Source organism: Meira miltonrushii (assembly GCF_003144205.1).
Source record: "Meira miltonrushii strain MCA 3882 unplaced genomic scaffold FA14scaffold_2, whole genome shotgun sequence".
Lineage (NCBI taxonomy): Eukaryota > Fungi > Basidiomycota > Exobasidiomycetes > Exobasidiales > Brachybasidiaceae > Meira > Meira miltonrushii.
Genome location: NW_020289944.1, coordinates 3,338,943 through 3,354,927, shown reverse-complemented (window position 1 = coordinate 3,354,927; position 15,985 = coordinate 3,338,943). Strand labels below are relative to the sequence as shown.

The window sequence follows — 15,985 nt, the reverse complement described above, 5'->3', positions numbered from 1 at the left end:
ATTAAATGTACAATGTATATGAAAGGCAAGCAGCACTCTTATTCTTCCTCTCCTTCAAGCGCTTCAGGCAATCTAATTCTGCCATCACGCCTGTACCATGTCCAAAGCCCATATCCAACACCGGAAAGGGCCAAGAGAACAGCAAATGTCGTAGCAACGATCCATCCCCATCTGTAAAACCAACCGGGCACATAAGGTTGCAAAACTGTATCGATCGTCAAAACGCCTCCGATACTACGCGAATTCCATTCACCTTCCGGTTGTTTACGTTTATTGCTTTTTCGTAGCATGCTTGATACATCTTCCGTTCGATCGATCGAAAGGGATTCTCGTCCGAACGATAATATCTTCGCTGCATATTTACGACCATCGGTTCCACGTGTGTCTGCAATGCCTACCATCCATCCCAAATCTGCATCATCATCACGGAAAGAAGTGAAAAGGGATCTGCGTTTGCTCGACTCTTTTAGCTTTCTGAATGCAATCTTTCCATACCCACTCAATCCCCCCAAAGATGTATCAAGTAAAGTAGAGAACGAAGATGCATCTTTCAAGCTTAGAGGTAATTGATCATCCGTTCCTCCTGGCAATACTTCATCTGCCGGTGAAGGAATGATGTGCAGTTGAACAAGTTGTTTCAATGCATCTCTGTCCTCATAGTATCGTGTCAAGTTGATACGGGTGAAAGCAGAATCTGTCGGAGTCAAGACCACATACGACTGCATTTCATCGGCAAACAAGCGATGTCGTTTCTTGTGACGTTTCTCTTGCTTCTTCTTTTTCTTCTTGTGATGTTCTGGGAATTTGCCTTTCAGCATTGTGTCGAACTCCTCAGCTTGTTCTTCTGATGGTCTCGTACCGTTTAACAGCCACCCGTAGCCTGCCTTGTCGATCAAATCTCTCATTGTGTCTGCTTTGGCACCTTTCATAAGCTTGCCGATCGTAAGATCCAGCGTTGGCGGTAATTCGACTTGATCGATCTCATGCAAAACACCTGTACTGGTGAGCAGGTCTCCCTTGAGGACTAATGCATTTCTCCCCTCAGTACCACGTCGAACTTCCACTGTACCGTTCGCATCTTTACCAGCCCAGATCGGCGACCCTTCCAAAGTGGGATAACGTTGACTACCCGAAGAAAAGTCTTTCATATAAACGATTCGATCAATCGCATGATATTCCACCATCGATCGAAGTTCTTTACGTGGCTGTTTTTGATCTAAAAGCAAATAAGGCATGGTTAAACCCAATGCGGAGAATGCATCATTGTGTGGGACAAGGTAAGTGATCGCCGGTGCACGTTTGATAGGCTTGTCCAGTTCAGCACTAAACACAGTAGCAACAAATGTTGAAAGCGATAGCGAAGAAACGGCAGTCTGAATAGGATTCGAAGGTGGCTCCAAAATCTGAGAGATTAGGTAGATGATCGAAGGTCCAACTGTGACCGGTTCTGCGATCACATTTGCATCTCCGAATCCTACATCACCGTTGCCTTGACGTTCTCCACCAGGTGCAGTTTCATCATCCACACCTACCACCACTCTCTGACGTGCGTCCTTTAATCTCCAATTGCGCAGTTCTGTACCGACCAACATTCCGTCGGTAAGGTTTTGTGGGGTGAGCATCTTTGGAGCGACGTGATATTTGAGCACATCCACCAATTTGCTTCCGTTTGCCGGTGCACCTGCCTCGTACATGGGTGCATAGCCCCATTTGGCGCGGAAGTAGTCGTCTTGATCAGTACCCATTCTATCCTTCCACCATGTGGAGATGGCGTCATCTCTTGGTACCATAAACGTCCATGGTTGAGCTTCGTTTTCAGGGTCGTCCACATCGTGAGGATTAGCATCGATGTAGTGTTGAAGATTTGCCGAATGCATCAAAGATACGAATCGGCTTGCGTTTAATGTCAGAAGCGTCTTTTCTACCGACATGCCAAGATCGCCGTATGGTAAGAGCAATTCGTCGATGATATGCACCACACCATTCTCGATCAAGATGTCTTCTTCAATCACTTTGGCTTTTTCGACAGTCATCTTGCCATCTTTGGCACAATTGATCTTCACTTGACCTCCAAAGATGGTGGTCAGAGAAGCAGTCTCCCCGCTGCATAGACGATCAGCGTATGCCACCGTTCCAGCTCCCACGCCAATTCCACTCATATGTTGACCCAGAAGCTTCACTCTGTCCTGTTGGGCAAGTTCCCAATCACCGGTGATGTACGCCTTTTCAAGTGAGGTGAGCACTTCAAACGATTCCGCAATGGGCAAAAAGAATGTTGAATGTGCTGTCTCCGTTAAACTTCGCAAGCTTGCCGAAGTGGTAAGGTTTAGTAGGTGTTGTAATTTCGGGTGTGACTTTAGCACTGTAGAAAGTGCAGGAGGCACGTCAAGAATACCATCAATCACCACAACTCTGCCCTTGTCACTCTTGTCAAGCATTTCCAACACTTTCACACCACCCTCACATCTTGAGTTCGTGCCTAGATAGATCTCTTCTTCCTTTCCGCGTGTGCACATGCGTACTTTTTGACCTTCTCCTCCCAATAAAGCACCCCTGTCTTCTGAGCCAGGGAGTGGCGGATTGCTGGGTGGATGAGGGATCGGTCCTGGGCGTGTTGGTTCGTGCAGGAATCGTCTTGAGGGAAGATGAAGGGTGGTTAGCATGAGCGGTTTGCTGGATAGCTTCAGGGGTGCGTCGTTGGGAGATGCTTGATCACTGCCGCCGACTGTGTATGAGAGTGTATAGTTGAGCATGTGGTACAATAATTGCTGCCTCAATACGGCATTCACGTTGCCAATTTGAGTACCCTCTTGAGTCCAAATAGGCACCATTGCATCCTCTTGCTCTGGTGTCGGTTCTGACTGCTCAGCAAGCTTGACAGCCCATTCCCATTGTGATAATACTTGAGTATCATACTCGATATATTCAGCGCCTGCCTCAATTGATGAGAAAGTGGATGCATCTTTGCGTAATTGATGTTCATCTGCCTTTTTTCGCAAGATTGCCTCATCAGTTGGAGCAAAGATTGTCAAACCTCTTCCATCACCGAATTCCATCAAATTGATCAAAGTTGGAATAAGTCTCGTTCTTTGTAAAAGTCGAACAAAGATTGTATGATTTGGCGATTGAACCAAGATATCAATCAAATTTGGAATTGGTATATCTGGTGGCGATGTTTCAGCATTGATTGCGGACGAGAATAGTGTTACCCATAGCACCAAGGCTAGGGATGATAATAATCCTATCCTCATTTTGGTGTATTCCAATCACAGTGCCTGCTCTGTGATCATTAAGGATGGTTGTAATTGTTGCTGAGCATGATTTTTTGATAATGCATTCTTTGTGTGGAGCGATAACGCGTGGAGAGCACTTTGGCTGTCAGTTCAGGGGTTGCAGGCTGTTAGAGCATGTCAACCTTACCCTGAGCGCGGCGCTAACGAATCACAACACTGCCGCATAAACCAGTCTGAGAGGGTTGCAAAAGGGAATGGGATGTGAGTGAATGATGGTGATAAAAAATGAGCATATTTCGTTATTTCCTCATATAAAGTAGGGTGCTCATATTTTACGATGCCCTGATGAGATTCACCTCATCTACCTGGATGTAAGGAATACGTTTAATGTCTTGACTTTCACGGCTTACTGTGTTGCTTTGATTTTGACTGATAAGTAATGTTTATTACACCTACTTTTCTCTGAGCCGACAAGCCGACAAAGCGAAAGAAGAGATGCAAGTGATCATTTATAAAAGAGTGTAAAACCTTTATGGTCATCCTTATTTAGTGTGCCTGCATCTTTATGTGTGAATTGTCTCCGCGATCTCTACGAGGCGAGCTAAAAATGATGCAAGATTGCGAATTCATCTCAATCCATTCAGGAGAAGTGTCTCCCGTTTTCCTATTTCGCACATCACTATTGCTAAAACGGAGTCAGCCATTTTAACCGAATTACAAATACACAACACGGACTGATCCGCTTTACCTTTATCGGACATTGAATCTATGGCAATGCCCCTTGTTCTGCAAAGAATACTATCCGATAATCCGAACACGGGCTACTCACACCGGCCAAAAGGGGGGGATCACGTAGTCTTGCTTACTTTTTGTGCAAAATTAAAACGGGCCTTTCCAAGCAGCGTTACGCGCAGCGAATGCGTTGATCCGGAAATATTTACTCGCTTGCTCTCATTCTTACATCTTCTAAAAATCAAAAAGAGACATCTTTCTATTTTCGTTACAACGACTTCAGCATGAGGTGATATAATGAGCGGGAATACAATATTGTTCTAATATAATGCGATTCCCTTCTTTTCGCAGCTTTTAAGATTAGCAATCAGGGTCACGGATTAGTGCTAGAATGGGATCATGATCTTTGATCTGGCATTTTCTATTTATCATCGGCTCTCGATCCACATCTCCGAATCCACATTTCCGAGAATAAGCGGCTGTGCAGCAGCAGCAGCAGCACACAAACAGAAAAAGGACCGAGCTCGATTGCATTTGCAGGCACCCACACTAACGCACAACCGGCGCCCGGTACGGATTGATTGCCATTTTTATTGTTCTTTGGCGTCAAGGACTGATTAAATGCACGATTAACAAAAGGGATTAAGCTTGCATAATCCGTACGTAAATTATACCTGGCGTTTGTGTCTTTTTTTATTCTTGGTCATTTCAGCATGTCAAACATATTTGAACAAAAGGCTAAGTAAGTTTATCCACACAATCAACAACAATTAAGCGGGAAAGCATGCAAGATCATATATACACATCATTCGGCCAAACAGGATAAAAATCCGTTGCCCTCCTTTGATTCATCACCTCCATCATTTTATGGTCTGGGAAGCAAAGAGGTTCAGTTCGAACGATGGATTTTGCTTCGATGACGTCTCAAACTTCCTTCTCACCCCAAGAGAAAGGTAAACATGTCATTCGTGACAATACAAGGACGAGTCTGGACTCTCTTCCGTCAGAGATTCTGGATATAATTGGATTCTACTGTGCCATATCCACACCAAAAAGGAAGGAATGGATTCAGCATATGGACAGCGTCGGACAATCTTCGGTTCCTTCTTCCTCTTCACAGACAGAATATGCACATGAACAACCGCCTGCCTTTGCCACTCCACCTGTTAATCTACGAAACTTGGTGGTGACAAGTCGGAGAAATCATGCAATTCTCAATGCAGATTCCAATCCTAGATTGTATGCACGCGTATTCAAAACAAAGTTTGATGTGGATGCGATTTCAAGACGGTTTGGTCCGATGGCAATAAGCAGTGCGAGCCTGGCAAAAGAACTGCAACGGAGATGCATCTGTCTAAAACGGATACGAAGAGCGGTTGCATTTGGAAGGATCAAAGAACAGGAAACAGGTGAAAAAGGTGAAGCAGAAATCTTGGAAAATTTATGGATAGCATTTATGATGTTAACAGAAAATGACGGACAAAATATTCAACAGTTACGTTGGGCTAGGATAGAGGAATACCTGAAAATGTTTCGAACGCAAGATTTGCTGGAAGAAGCGATTCGATCTGGCTATCCACCCAATACAACAACCAGGGCTTTGGCATTGCATTTGGATTACATGTTGAGCAGTCCGGCTAGATTGGCGTCAGAGACTCGTGATGAAAGTGACGAAAAGCTGTTTGTTTTACGGCCTTTCGTATTTGCTGCACATCGCTATGACGCCTTTCTTGCTCCATGGACAGTGCGGCAGTTACCGATCCAGTCTTCATCAACCTCGCCAATCTCGCCTTCGCAGGCAGCAGCGTCCGACAATCCTTTCATCGCAGATCTTACACCGAAAGATGCTCTTCATCGACTAGCATATTGCGGCAAAGAAATTAGCATTCGACCGCCGAACATCACACATGCAGCCTGCTGTTCCTTTTTCATGAAAGTTGAACATGATCCTGGGGTGAGCGGTATAAATGCAGCAACGGATCCGTATGAAGGAGTGGAAGAAAGCATTAGCGATGTTTCTTCCGATGAACCGTCTCCCTCGCCAGAATCAACGACTGGAGGCGAGAAGGCAAGATCAGAGATACGAAAATTGACAACCCGTGATCCACTCAAGTTACTATCTTTTGATTATGACAAGGATATTGCTCGTTTGGTTGCGTGTACATCACCGTATCATTCACCCGGCTTAAATGCGGCTTCTCATTTAGGAGACTTTGAAGGATCATGGGAAGGCAGATTTACATTCTTTGACTTTGACAGTTATCGTGACATGTTGGGCGGAAAAGTGAGAAGTCTTTATGAAGGTCCGTTTGGAGAACAACCTCAAGTATGGAAATTAAAGGAACATGTCGTCAAGGTGAATTATTCAGAACGAATTGGAGGGAAAGGAAGTTTGATGAATGCAGGCTACTATGATGATGATCCGGAACCATCTCAAGTGCAGACGATCAGTGCGGAGGATCTAGAGAAACTGCGAACGGCCAATTCAAGCAAAGCAGCTAAACTAGGAAAACGAAGAGCAAGTTGGGAGAGTGAAGCACGAGAGCGGGCATTGAAAGGCCTTCGCCAGGATACAAACGAGATCCCACAGCACATCATGGCTGATTGGCACAACTACCCATCTTTTGGTCATGATGAACCTGCATCTTCAAGCGATGAAAGTATGGAAGATAAGCAGAATGACAAGTATGAGATCCTAATTTCCGGAACGGGTCATTCGGCTTGGGGAAGATTTATTTTACGCGGAAGGGTCAGAAGTTGGGATGGAATGGTTTCCATTACAAAAGAGTACAGGCCTGACGGTAGAGGAAGATGGCTGTACCGGGGATATGTGGTAGCAGGCAATAAGCTTGTCGGCCGTTGGCGTGATACTTTCACTCCCGAAGATATGAGTGGATATGAAGGGTGAGTTTGCCAAGTCGTGCAATCATTTTTACTGAATACTGACAGGGTACTCTTTTTTTTGCCCATTCAGATGCTTCTTACTTCATCGCCGCGGGGCATAGAGCAAGAACATCTTGTTTCTAGCATGTATTTTTACACTCAGATCCAATCAAACAAAGCTAAACAAATATTATTGTCATCTTCTGTGAAACCTGAATACAAGTAGTATAGCTTTACACTTTCTCATGATCAATGCGGAAGAACGCTTGGGCCCTCACGGGACGATTCGACCTAGTGGATATGGAAATATGATTCCATCTTTGCAATCCGGTTGAGCCGACGGGGACATTTCCTTCGAGAACAAAAGGATGCCATGGCCTTCGGGATCAACTTGGTAGCCCGCCATACCTAGACTTACGCAGAAGAGCGAGTTCAAGATAGACTTTAGCTCGACCAATAAGCGTCCCGATCATCTCATGATGTACTTACCTGGGGGGAAAGAGACTAACATAGTCGAGATGGAAAAAAGAATAAATTCAAGAAACTTTGAATAAAAAGCTATACAGATGTCGTACTGTTTTTATGTTGAGCTCAATAAGCGAGCTTTTTTGCTTCACGATTCACATCGGAATTGGAAGGTGAATATGGCTTTGGCCTGTTGTACGGGAAGACCAAATCGATGAACCAAGAAAGACCTTGCAAAGAACGAACAGCAGATCGTCTGATAATATAACGTACGATCCACAATGGCGCCAAGAGTAAGCTAACGAGGATGTTGTATCGCTTCTGGGAAACGTCAGGTGTCGCACCTAAACGCAATAAACTTCCAAGTCTTTGCACAATTGGCCAAGCACCCCAAGCAGCACTTGATGAAATACCACGATACTCATAATCGGGGAAGTAAGGGAACTTGCTACGGAAAGCAATCGTTGTTTGGAAAGATGGATTGACAGCTGTTACCTTGCCGGTATATTGATCAACGTACCAAGATCCACATCCGGTGGTGTAAATCATTGATTGCATTTGTGCTTGAATGAACACTTGCTCGAAATCTTCTGCAGAACGACGAACTCGGATAGTTTTACCATGACTACGTTGAATTGGCGTTAAGTTTTTATTGCCTGTCAAGAACAACGGACGAACCAATTTCATTGCCATTTCAACTGCACGTTCTTGACCCCAAATAGCGGAAAAGTGTCCAGTAACAGCATTTGGACCCCAAATGATAAACATGTTTGGGAAAGGTGCACACATGAATGTACGATAAGCTTGTGGAACGCCAGTTTCTTTTTTCCAATAATCTTCCAACGTTTTTCCTTGACCGTTTTTGATTTCCATTTGTAGTGCAAATTGATCGGTTTGGAAGCCATTTGCTAAGATGATCACATCTGCTTCGATCTTTCTGCCGGATTTGAGAATCACACCATCTTTGACAATCTCTGCTGCTTGATCACCTGTCAATTCAACATTTTCACGTCCCAAAGATGGAATGTAGGTTGAATCAAAGATTCTGCGTTTGCATGCCACTTCCAGTTCACCTGGTTTAGGGATCAACAAATCATGATATTCCGCAGGTGCACATCGTTTGATGTATGCTGTTGAGCGAGCTGCCACACGTTCACGAGCTGCTTTACCATCTTTCCTGAATGCTTGTAGCAAGTGTGATTCACACAAGACAACCACACAAAAACGTTCAAATGCACACCAAGCCTGTGAATGACGTTGAACGAATTTCCAAAATGGATTTTCGAATGGTGTTCCGAAATGAGGAACGTACCAATGCTTTGCTCGTACGATTTGTGTTAATTGTTTGACTTTTGGTGCGATTGCAGGAACGATTTGTGAAGCTGTACAGCCATTACCCAAAATTACCACTTTACGATCTTGCAAGTCAACGTCTTTTTCCCAACGAGCGCTATGGAACAAGCGACCTTGGAAAGATTCTGATCCCGGAACATCGCATTTTCTTGGAACGCTCAAAGCTCCTACACAAGAAAAAAGCAAACGTGCAGTATGAGTCTTTTCTTCTTTCGTTTGCAAATCACGTACACGAACGATCCAATGTGCATTTGCGTCATCAAACGTTGCCGAGATGACTTCATGTTGAAAGTGTGCTTTACGTGGTAAATGAAATTCTTCTGCAACGTCTTGTAAGTATTCATGAATTTCATCTTGTAAGCTAAAGAATTGTTTCCAATTTGCACGTTGAGCGAAACTTAAAGAGTATAATCTGGTTGGAACATCACAGCCACAACCTGGATATTGATTTTGTAACCACGTACCACCCCATGTTGTATCACGATCAAAAATCTTGAAATTTTTCAAGCCAAGATCTAGTTGTAATCGACAACCTGTCGCAATACCACTTATACCTGCACCAACGATGATCGCTTCCAGTTCAGTCTTTGAGGTAGACATGTTGTGGGATTGTGATGGATGAGAAGAAAGTAGAAGGTGTGTTGCTGAGCACTTTTTTGTGACAGCAGAGCAAGCTTAATTTCCTCTTTGGCGTATAAAACGGCACCGCTAGTCACCTTTTGATGTTGTCACAAAAGACCGGTCTCTTAGAAACGATGAAGGTTTTGATTGCGTTTGTGTGTGTCCGAAGACCGAGCTTGATTGTGGGGAAATACATTATCATCACCGGTTCTGCTTTCTTACCGACCAAATCTTACAATGCTATACAACGCTAACGCTACTTTTATCTCGCCTCGGGCTTTAAGCACACACTTGCCTCATTCCCGAGCATTAAAAGTCTTGCAACGCACACAAGCAAATCTGCAGGTACTTCTATCAATCAGAGTAAAAGTAGTGCCTTAATGCATAGTGAGGTTCGTGAGGACACAAATGGATCCGCACACGTAATCTGGTTATCAGCTTTATCTGTGAGCGGGCGCAAACATACATTCAAGGGCTTGGATCAACATAGCAGGGCGGGCGCGGCACGGCGTGTAACAGAGGAGCGACCCTATAAAGTGACACAGCAGCTTATCATACATCGTATTCATTCAACTTCAACCATCATCCCGTTCAATCGGGCGCCTTTGTGCGTCTCTGACAAATCAGCAAAAATGGTTCACAAAAATGCTGTTCCAATCTTGGTAGCGGGAATGCTAACAACGGGAATCTCCAACTCTCTTTTCAACAAATATCAAGATATGCAATGCGTTGCTCATTGTGACGATCCAAATCCGGCAAAACGGATAGATTTCAGTCAACCGGTTTGGCAAACGGCAACGATGTTCTTGGGAGAGACGTTGTGTTTGGTACCGGTGTTTATCATGTTTTTGTATCATCGATTCATCAAAAGGGCCAGATGGACAAAGATGCTGAAACAAGGAGTGGAAGGTAGTGGAACGGAATATACACCCGTACGTACTTCTTCACCTGATGGCACACCTAGAAACTCGCTTGAACAGAACGCATCTGGTAACGGGGATGAACAAACACAAGCACTCCTGCCAACCAGATTGAGAAGGACAAGAAGTGAGGATGTGGTACCAACTGCTGATGAAGAAGGAGGAGAGGAAATGACAACAGCAGCCGCCTCACTCTTTTTCATGCCTGCTCTATGCGATATTTGTGGTACAACATTGATGAACGTTGGATTATTGTTTACTCCGGTCAGCATTTATCAAATGACACGTGGCGCTTTGGTATTGTGGGTGGGAATTTTCAGTGTCATCTTTCTTCACCGACAGTTGCACCTCTTTCAATGGCTTTGTCTCATGCTAGTCATGTTAGGTGTTTCGATCGTCGGCTTGAGTGGATCTGTGCTCAATCAAGACAGTGCTTCAATTGTTTCAACAACACCAGCCATCGCACACGAATCAGTCGCAGCCTCACCTTCATCACTCATCACTTCAGGAAAAGGAGATGAAGAGCTTCCACAAACCGTTGGCGCTTTGTTGGGTGTCTTGTTGATCTTGTTCGCTCAACTATTCACTGCGTCTCAATTCGTGTTGGAGGAAAAGATTATGGGACGATACTCTGTTGAACCGTTGCTTGCTGTTGGTATGGAAGGTATTTTCGGATTGGTCACAACACTCGCAGCCCAAGTAGCACTTCATTTCCTATATGGACGAACACCTGATGGTAGAGGGGGATATTTCGACATGTCCGCTGGATGGCATCAAATCATCAACACGCCAATCGTATTCTACACAAGCTTTGCAATCGCTCTATCGATTGCACTCTTCAACTTTTTCGGGCTCAGTGTCACTCGTAATGTTAGTGCAACTGCAAGATCTACAATTGATACGTGCAGAACGTTGGGTATCTGGGTAGTAAGTTTATCACTCGGTTGGGAAGTTTTTAGGCCTCTTTCGGGTGGATTGCAAGTGATCGGATTCATCTTGCTTTGCTACGGAACGTTGGTATTCAATTCAGTCATCAAGCCACCCAAATTCCTACGACCACGAAGACCACGTTATTCAAGCCGAAGTCGCAGTAGAAGTCGTGGTCGTAGTCGCAGTACGACACGGATTCCTAGAAGCAATACTGCTCCTTCAGCAGAAGCTTGAAAGCATGGCATTCTCTCTCTTTCTTTGGGTCTTTTATCATCATTGCGCATTTGTAGATTACATTACATACATTGAACAATTTTTCAAGTGTTTTCTTTATCAATCAGCGAGAGAAGTAAGTTCATTCTTTGACAAATGCAACAGCAGCATAAATTGTTACAGCTCCCCATAAATCTTCATTCATTGGGATTTCTTGATTGATTCGGATTCCAAACCTATCGGCTAAATTTCGAAAAGGTCCACCTTGCAAACCGAATTCTTGCCAAAAGTTTGCAAAATTTCCATGATAAGTACATCGTAAGCCTTTTTTGCGAGCCATTTCTTCCAATTCTCTCCAATCAACCACAAACTCTGCCACTTCATCAATCGCATCTGTAAGTGCAAATGTATATCGTTGACCAAATGGCTCAAAGTGGATGGGATTGTCTTCCGTTCGATTCACTTCATCGAAGGATACGTTGTAAAAGGTATTTCCGAACGATTTTGCAGACGGATCTCTTGCCACAGCTTCCGTTAAACGTGAATGAAGTTCATAACAGTCCGGGAACGTAGCAATGAATGTCCCACCAGCCTTGAGATATTTAGCGATATTATCGAGCATCAAATCGGCATGAGCATAATTATCCCAACCATAATGAAGACAAAATTGAAGTGAAACGGTATCGAAAAGAGGCGAAAGGAGATTTGCCGGCACATGATCTTCTACAGGTTCACCGAAACAATCCATTGCAAAAAATTCCGCCTTGAAACGATGTCTTTGATCCATAAATCGATCTCTGGCCTGAGAAACAGAAACTTCTGCAATATCCGCCAAGACTAACTCTCTGATTCCACATTTGTCCCATTTCTTCAAATCTCCGCCTTTTCCCCCTCCAATATCGAACACACGACCACCTTTCTGACCATATTGCTGTATCAAGACGCTTTTCACCCAATTGTTAAATGTTTTAAGATCAATGATCGGGCTTTGTTTCCTTGCATCTCTTCCTGCATCTTGGCGTGCATTGTAGTGTGCTGCAACGAGAGAAGATGCTTTTCCGTTGCCGGTAGAGTGAATGTCCTTCTCTGCTTCGGCTGCTGTCGAGCCTTCTGCTGTATTTCGCTTTCGTTTCTTAGCTTGATCTTTGTTCGTGTCAACAATCTTGCTCTTGCTTGCTTCGATCTCAGCAATCATTGCTTCCCATCCATCCGATTTCCCTACATTCTCTGCTTGCCACTTCTCTCGCAAAGAATTCTTACATTGTGACCGCAATCGTTCCAACTCCGTCAAATTGATCGGCACTTTCACTGTTCCAGGCAGGCCTACTCTCTTCAAAGGTTTATAAGCAGGCTTTCTGATTTCTACGACTTCAGGCTCCTTCATGTCTTCCTTGATGATCGGAGCAGGTACAGACTTTTTGCTTGCAAATTCGGAAGGCTTTTTGAGGTCCGGCGGTAGTTGTTGGACGGAGTTCTTTCTCGTCTTCTTTTCTGTCGAGGAACCATTCGTACTTGTGGCGTCTTTGGTCGGCTCAGCTTTGCGTAAGCCTTCCGCTGACTCTTTCTCTGCACGCGGTTCAGGCAAGGGTAGCCCCTCCTTTGCAGTGTTCTCCGAAGCTGATTGCTTTTTCTCATTCTTAGAGGCAGCGCTCTTTCGCTTCTTAGGCGGTGGAGATGCCTGTCTTGATTCAGCTGGAGATTCTGCTTTGGATTGCTCTTGTTCCAATCGTGTCTGCTCGAGTGCTTTTGCTTGCTCCTCTTGTGCAACCAATCTCTGATGTGCTTCGTAGTCCTCTCGTTCCCTTATCTCTTGCATCCGTCTGGCATGCATCTGCTCTTCTTCCATCACCTTTGCGCGTTCGTAAGCAGCTCTCTCTTGTTCATATCGTGCACGTTCTTCCATCATTTGATCCCTCGAGGCACGTCTTTCATGTTGTTCATACATTTGCCTTTGTCGGTATTGATCAAGTTCTTCCGCTTCCATTGCTTGTTGAGCTCCAGCGCTGGAAGAATGACTATGCATATGTACATGATGCTTGTCCCTTCCAAAGAATGGAGTGCCCATATATTTACCCGGAGTTTGCGCAAATCCGCCTGGTGTCATTGGTGGTCGTCCGGGTGATTGCGCTGTGATGCTAGAGTATGGAGTTTGAGGTACTCCAATGGGCGGCGTTTGTGGAGTATGATATATTCCATGCTCGGTATTGATATGCAATTGTTGTGGAGGATGAGCTCGATCGTATTGCTGATATGCAACATGTCCTCGTGCATCAGGTAGGGAAGGAGGTGTTGCCGGTCTTGCACCTGCATATCGATCATCGAGAAAATCTGCTGGGATAGGTCGTCCATACCCTTCCTGCTCCGGATACCTGGTAGGCACACCCATTGGAGATGCTCTTATCGGATGGCCGTACGGTGATGATCCATGAATTGGAGGTCCTCCAGCAGGTGGAAGAGGTACTCTACCCCGCATAGATTCAGGCGACCTGTAAGGCACATCAGGAACTGCGAATTCTCCTCCTGAACCTGAAGAGGAAGAAGCGCGAATGGATGACGGATGACCAGTATAATGACCGCCATGAGGATGATGATGAGAATGCATCTCCATACTATCGGCACGCAGATGTGATGGACCTGGAATTCCATGCTCTCCTGATAATCGTGAATGCCGTCCCATCACTGGACTTACGGAGGGTTGGTTGCTAGCATATGGCGGTCCTAAACCTGTATTCGAGCTGCTCGATGAAGTCGGCCTTCTGATCTCATCCATTGAAGAGCTTGGGCCAAGAATATGATGAAGAGAGGGTGATCGTTCTGTACGTAAAGTTGGTACAGGCGAAGGCTGATGATGGTACGGGTTCATACCAGTTGGTGAAGATTGTCTGATGTACGTGCTCGGAGGAGGATCGGGCATTCTTCCATACGATGGTATCCGTTCGCGAGAAGGCAAGTCCATCAGAGCACCTCTGGGAGAAGTTCGTTGAGGAAGTGCAGTCGGTCCATCCGGATAACGAGATATACTTGCTCTGGGTGATGACATATTGCGATAAGCATGACCAGGTGGTGCAGCGTGATGCATAGGACTGGGAGCATGTTGTCCGCCTGAGTTGCTATAGCCATGTGAAAGAGGATGATCGCCAAATCCATTTCCACTGTTTGACCTCGGAATTGCACTCTCTTGTCCACCTTCGTTCAATATTTCTGCAATGGATGCCGATCTGGTAGCTTGACGACGATGCATGGCCGTTTCCTCAGGTATGGAAGCTGAACGTCGGTCATCGCTGGAAGGTGAACGAGTGACAGAGTCACGTACGGGATCAAATCGTCCTCCCATGATGAATGCGTTGTGATGATGGCGTTCCGATGGTCTTCCAGTTACCACATGTATATAGGAGGGACGCAAGGACAGCAAGCGATTTATTGTATTCTTTGAGGATGCTGAATCATTCTTACAATCTTTGCTTTGTATGGCCAATTGGTTGAATGATGATGATGATAAGTTTGATGAATGATGAGATGAACATTTTTTAAGCGTGTTTAAATTTTCCCGTGTTCCTCTCTTTAATGCGTGCGTGCGTGTGTACGTGTAGTGTGTGCATTAGTCTACCGCTATAAATAATACCTTTACACTTTTGACGTCGGCGCCGAACAGGGCTATGACCGCTATTGGTTTTTATCATTTTGCTCAAATCATAAATATATAACTCAGCTTCCGTTTATAAATGCATCTTCTTTCAACATCAATAATGACTCTGCGATAAACTCTAAGTGAAATTGATTGATCTACTGATACCAACTGTTTCTTGGAGTAAGCACGAACCTCTTTATTTTTAAGCGCGTAGAGCTGCTGCTTAAGCGGCATCCGGATATGCATATGAGAAAAAAAAGATAATCACATGTGTAATATTATCAAAATGCTCAGCCAACTTTAAAACTGGGGTACCTTGAAATTACGCCACCATCTTCACCTTCCAAATCGTTGGGATACATAACGATATGGCAGATGATGCGGAAGACCTTTTCGCTCATTTAGGTGGTGCATCATCAATTCATAATGCAGGTACAAGTGGAAGAACGGAAAATGGTGAATCACATGTGAAATCATTCGAGGCAAAGAAAGCCAACGGAAATCATACAAAGTCCGGCAAATCGAATCCATCTTCACAAGAACGATTGGATCCTCAAAAAATGAAACAATTACATGTCGGTAACGTGCTTGATAATGATCGTTTGGACCTTGACCTGGACTTGGATTTGACAGATTTGAACGGTTTAAAGTTGGAGGACTCAGATGGCGCAAACGGTGTCTCGACGAACGCTTTAGCCACCAAAAGACGTGCAAAAGACCATATTCCACCCAGTAATGCCGATTCAGCATCTCCGGCAAGCAGACATAAGGAAGATATACCCGGCCTTCTGGATGATGCGGAGGATATTGAGCCAGAGCCAATCGAGAATCTTCCACCACATGCTTGTGCTTATTGTGGCATTCATAGCACGAGCTGTGTGGTTGAATGCTTAATCTGCAACAAATGGTTCTGCAATGCTCGCGGGACGACTTCGTCATCGCATATCGTTACCCATCTCGTTCGGGCCAAGCACCGGGAAGTACGACTACACAACGATTCCATGCTC

At 44.8% G+C, this 15,985-nt stretch overlaps 5 protein-coding genes across 5 annotated transcripts; 2 read left to right on the top strand and 3 right to left on the bottom strand.

Moving 5' to 3' along the window:
- Window positions 1-38: 38 nt before the first annotated feature.
- FA14DRAFT_105180 (FAS1 domain-containing protein) lies at window positions 39-3,149 on the bottom strand (the record flags this gene model as incomplete). The annotated part of the gene is made up of 2 exons (XM_025495733.1): window positions 39-766; window positions 860-3,149. Coding segments are annotated over 2 exons (3,018 nt in total), but the record flags the coding sequence as incomplete, so codon positions are not given.
- Window positions 3,150-4,881: 1,732 nt separating this feature from the next.
- On the top strand, window positions 4,882-7,056 carry FA14DRAFT_146006 (uncharacterized protein; the record flags this gene model as incomplete). The annotated part of the gene is made up of 4 exons (XM_025497297.1): window positions 4,882-5,958; window positions 6,031-6,415; window positions 6,473-6,869; window positions 6,940-7,056. The coding sequence occupies 4 exons, from the start codon at window positions 4,882-4,884 to the stop codon at window positions 6,968-6,970; spliced, it is 1,890 nt and encodes a 629-aa protein (XP_025356219.1). The 3' UTR covers window positions 6,971-7,056.
- Window positions 7,057-7,118: 62 nt separating this feature from the next.
- On the bottom strand, window positions 7,119-9,674 carry FA14DRAFT_48968 (FAD/NAD(P)-binding domain-containing protein). Its single transcript, XM_025502416.1, has 2 exons — window positions 7,338-9,674; window positions 7,119-7,261 (listed from the first exon to the last, which is right to left on the bottom strand). The coding sequence occupies exon 1, from the start codon at window positions 9,264-9,266 to the stop codon at window positions 7,440-7,442; it is 1,827 nt and encodes a 608-aa protein (XP_025356218.1). The 5' UTR covers window positions 9,267-9,674; the 3' UTR covers window positions 7,119-7,261; window positions 7,338-7,439.
- Window positions 9,675-9,928: 254 nt separating this feature from the next.
- FA14DRAFT_104563 (uncharacterized protein) lies at window positions 9,929-11,266 on the top strand (the record flags this gene model as incomplete). The annotated part of the gene is made up of 2 exons (XM_025495713.1): window positions 9,929-10,637; window positions 10,689-11,266. Coding segments are annotated over 2 exons (1,287 nt in total), but the record flags the coding sequence as incomplete, so codon positions are not given.
- A 226-nt stretch (window positions 11,267-11,492) lies between these two features.
- On the bottom strand, window positions 11,493-12,545 carry FA14DRAFT_123325 (mRNA capping enzyme, large subunit; the record flags this gene model as incomplete). The annotated part of the gene is made up of 1 exon (XM_025496565.1): window positions 11,493-12,545. The coding sequence occupies one exon, from the start codon at window positions 12,543-12,545 to the stop codon at window positions 11,493-11,495; it is 1,053 nt and encodes a 350-aa protein (XP_025356216.1).
- Between the last annotated feature and the right edge of the window lie 3,440 nt (window positions 12,546-15,985).

Excerpts from the sequence above, each read along its gene's own strand:
- FA14DRAFT_48968 (XM_025502416.1), bottom strand. The coding sequence starts at position 9,266 with ATGTCTACCTCAAAGACTGAACTGGAAGCGATCATCGTTGGTGCAGGT.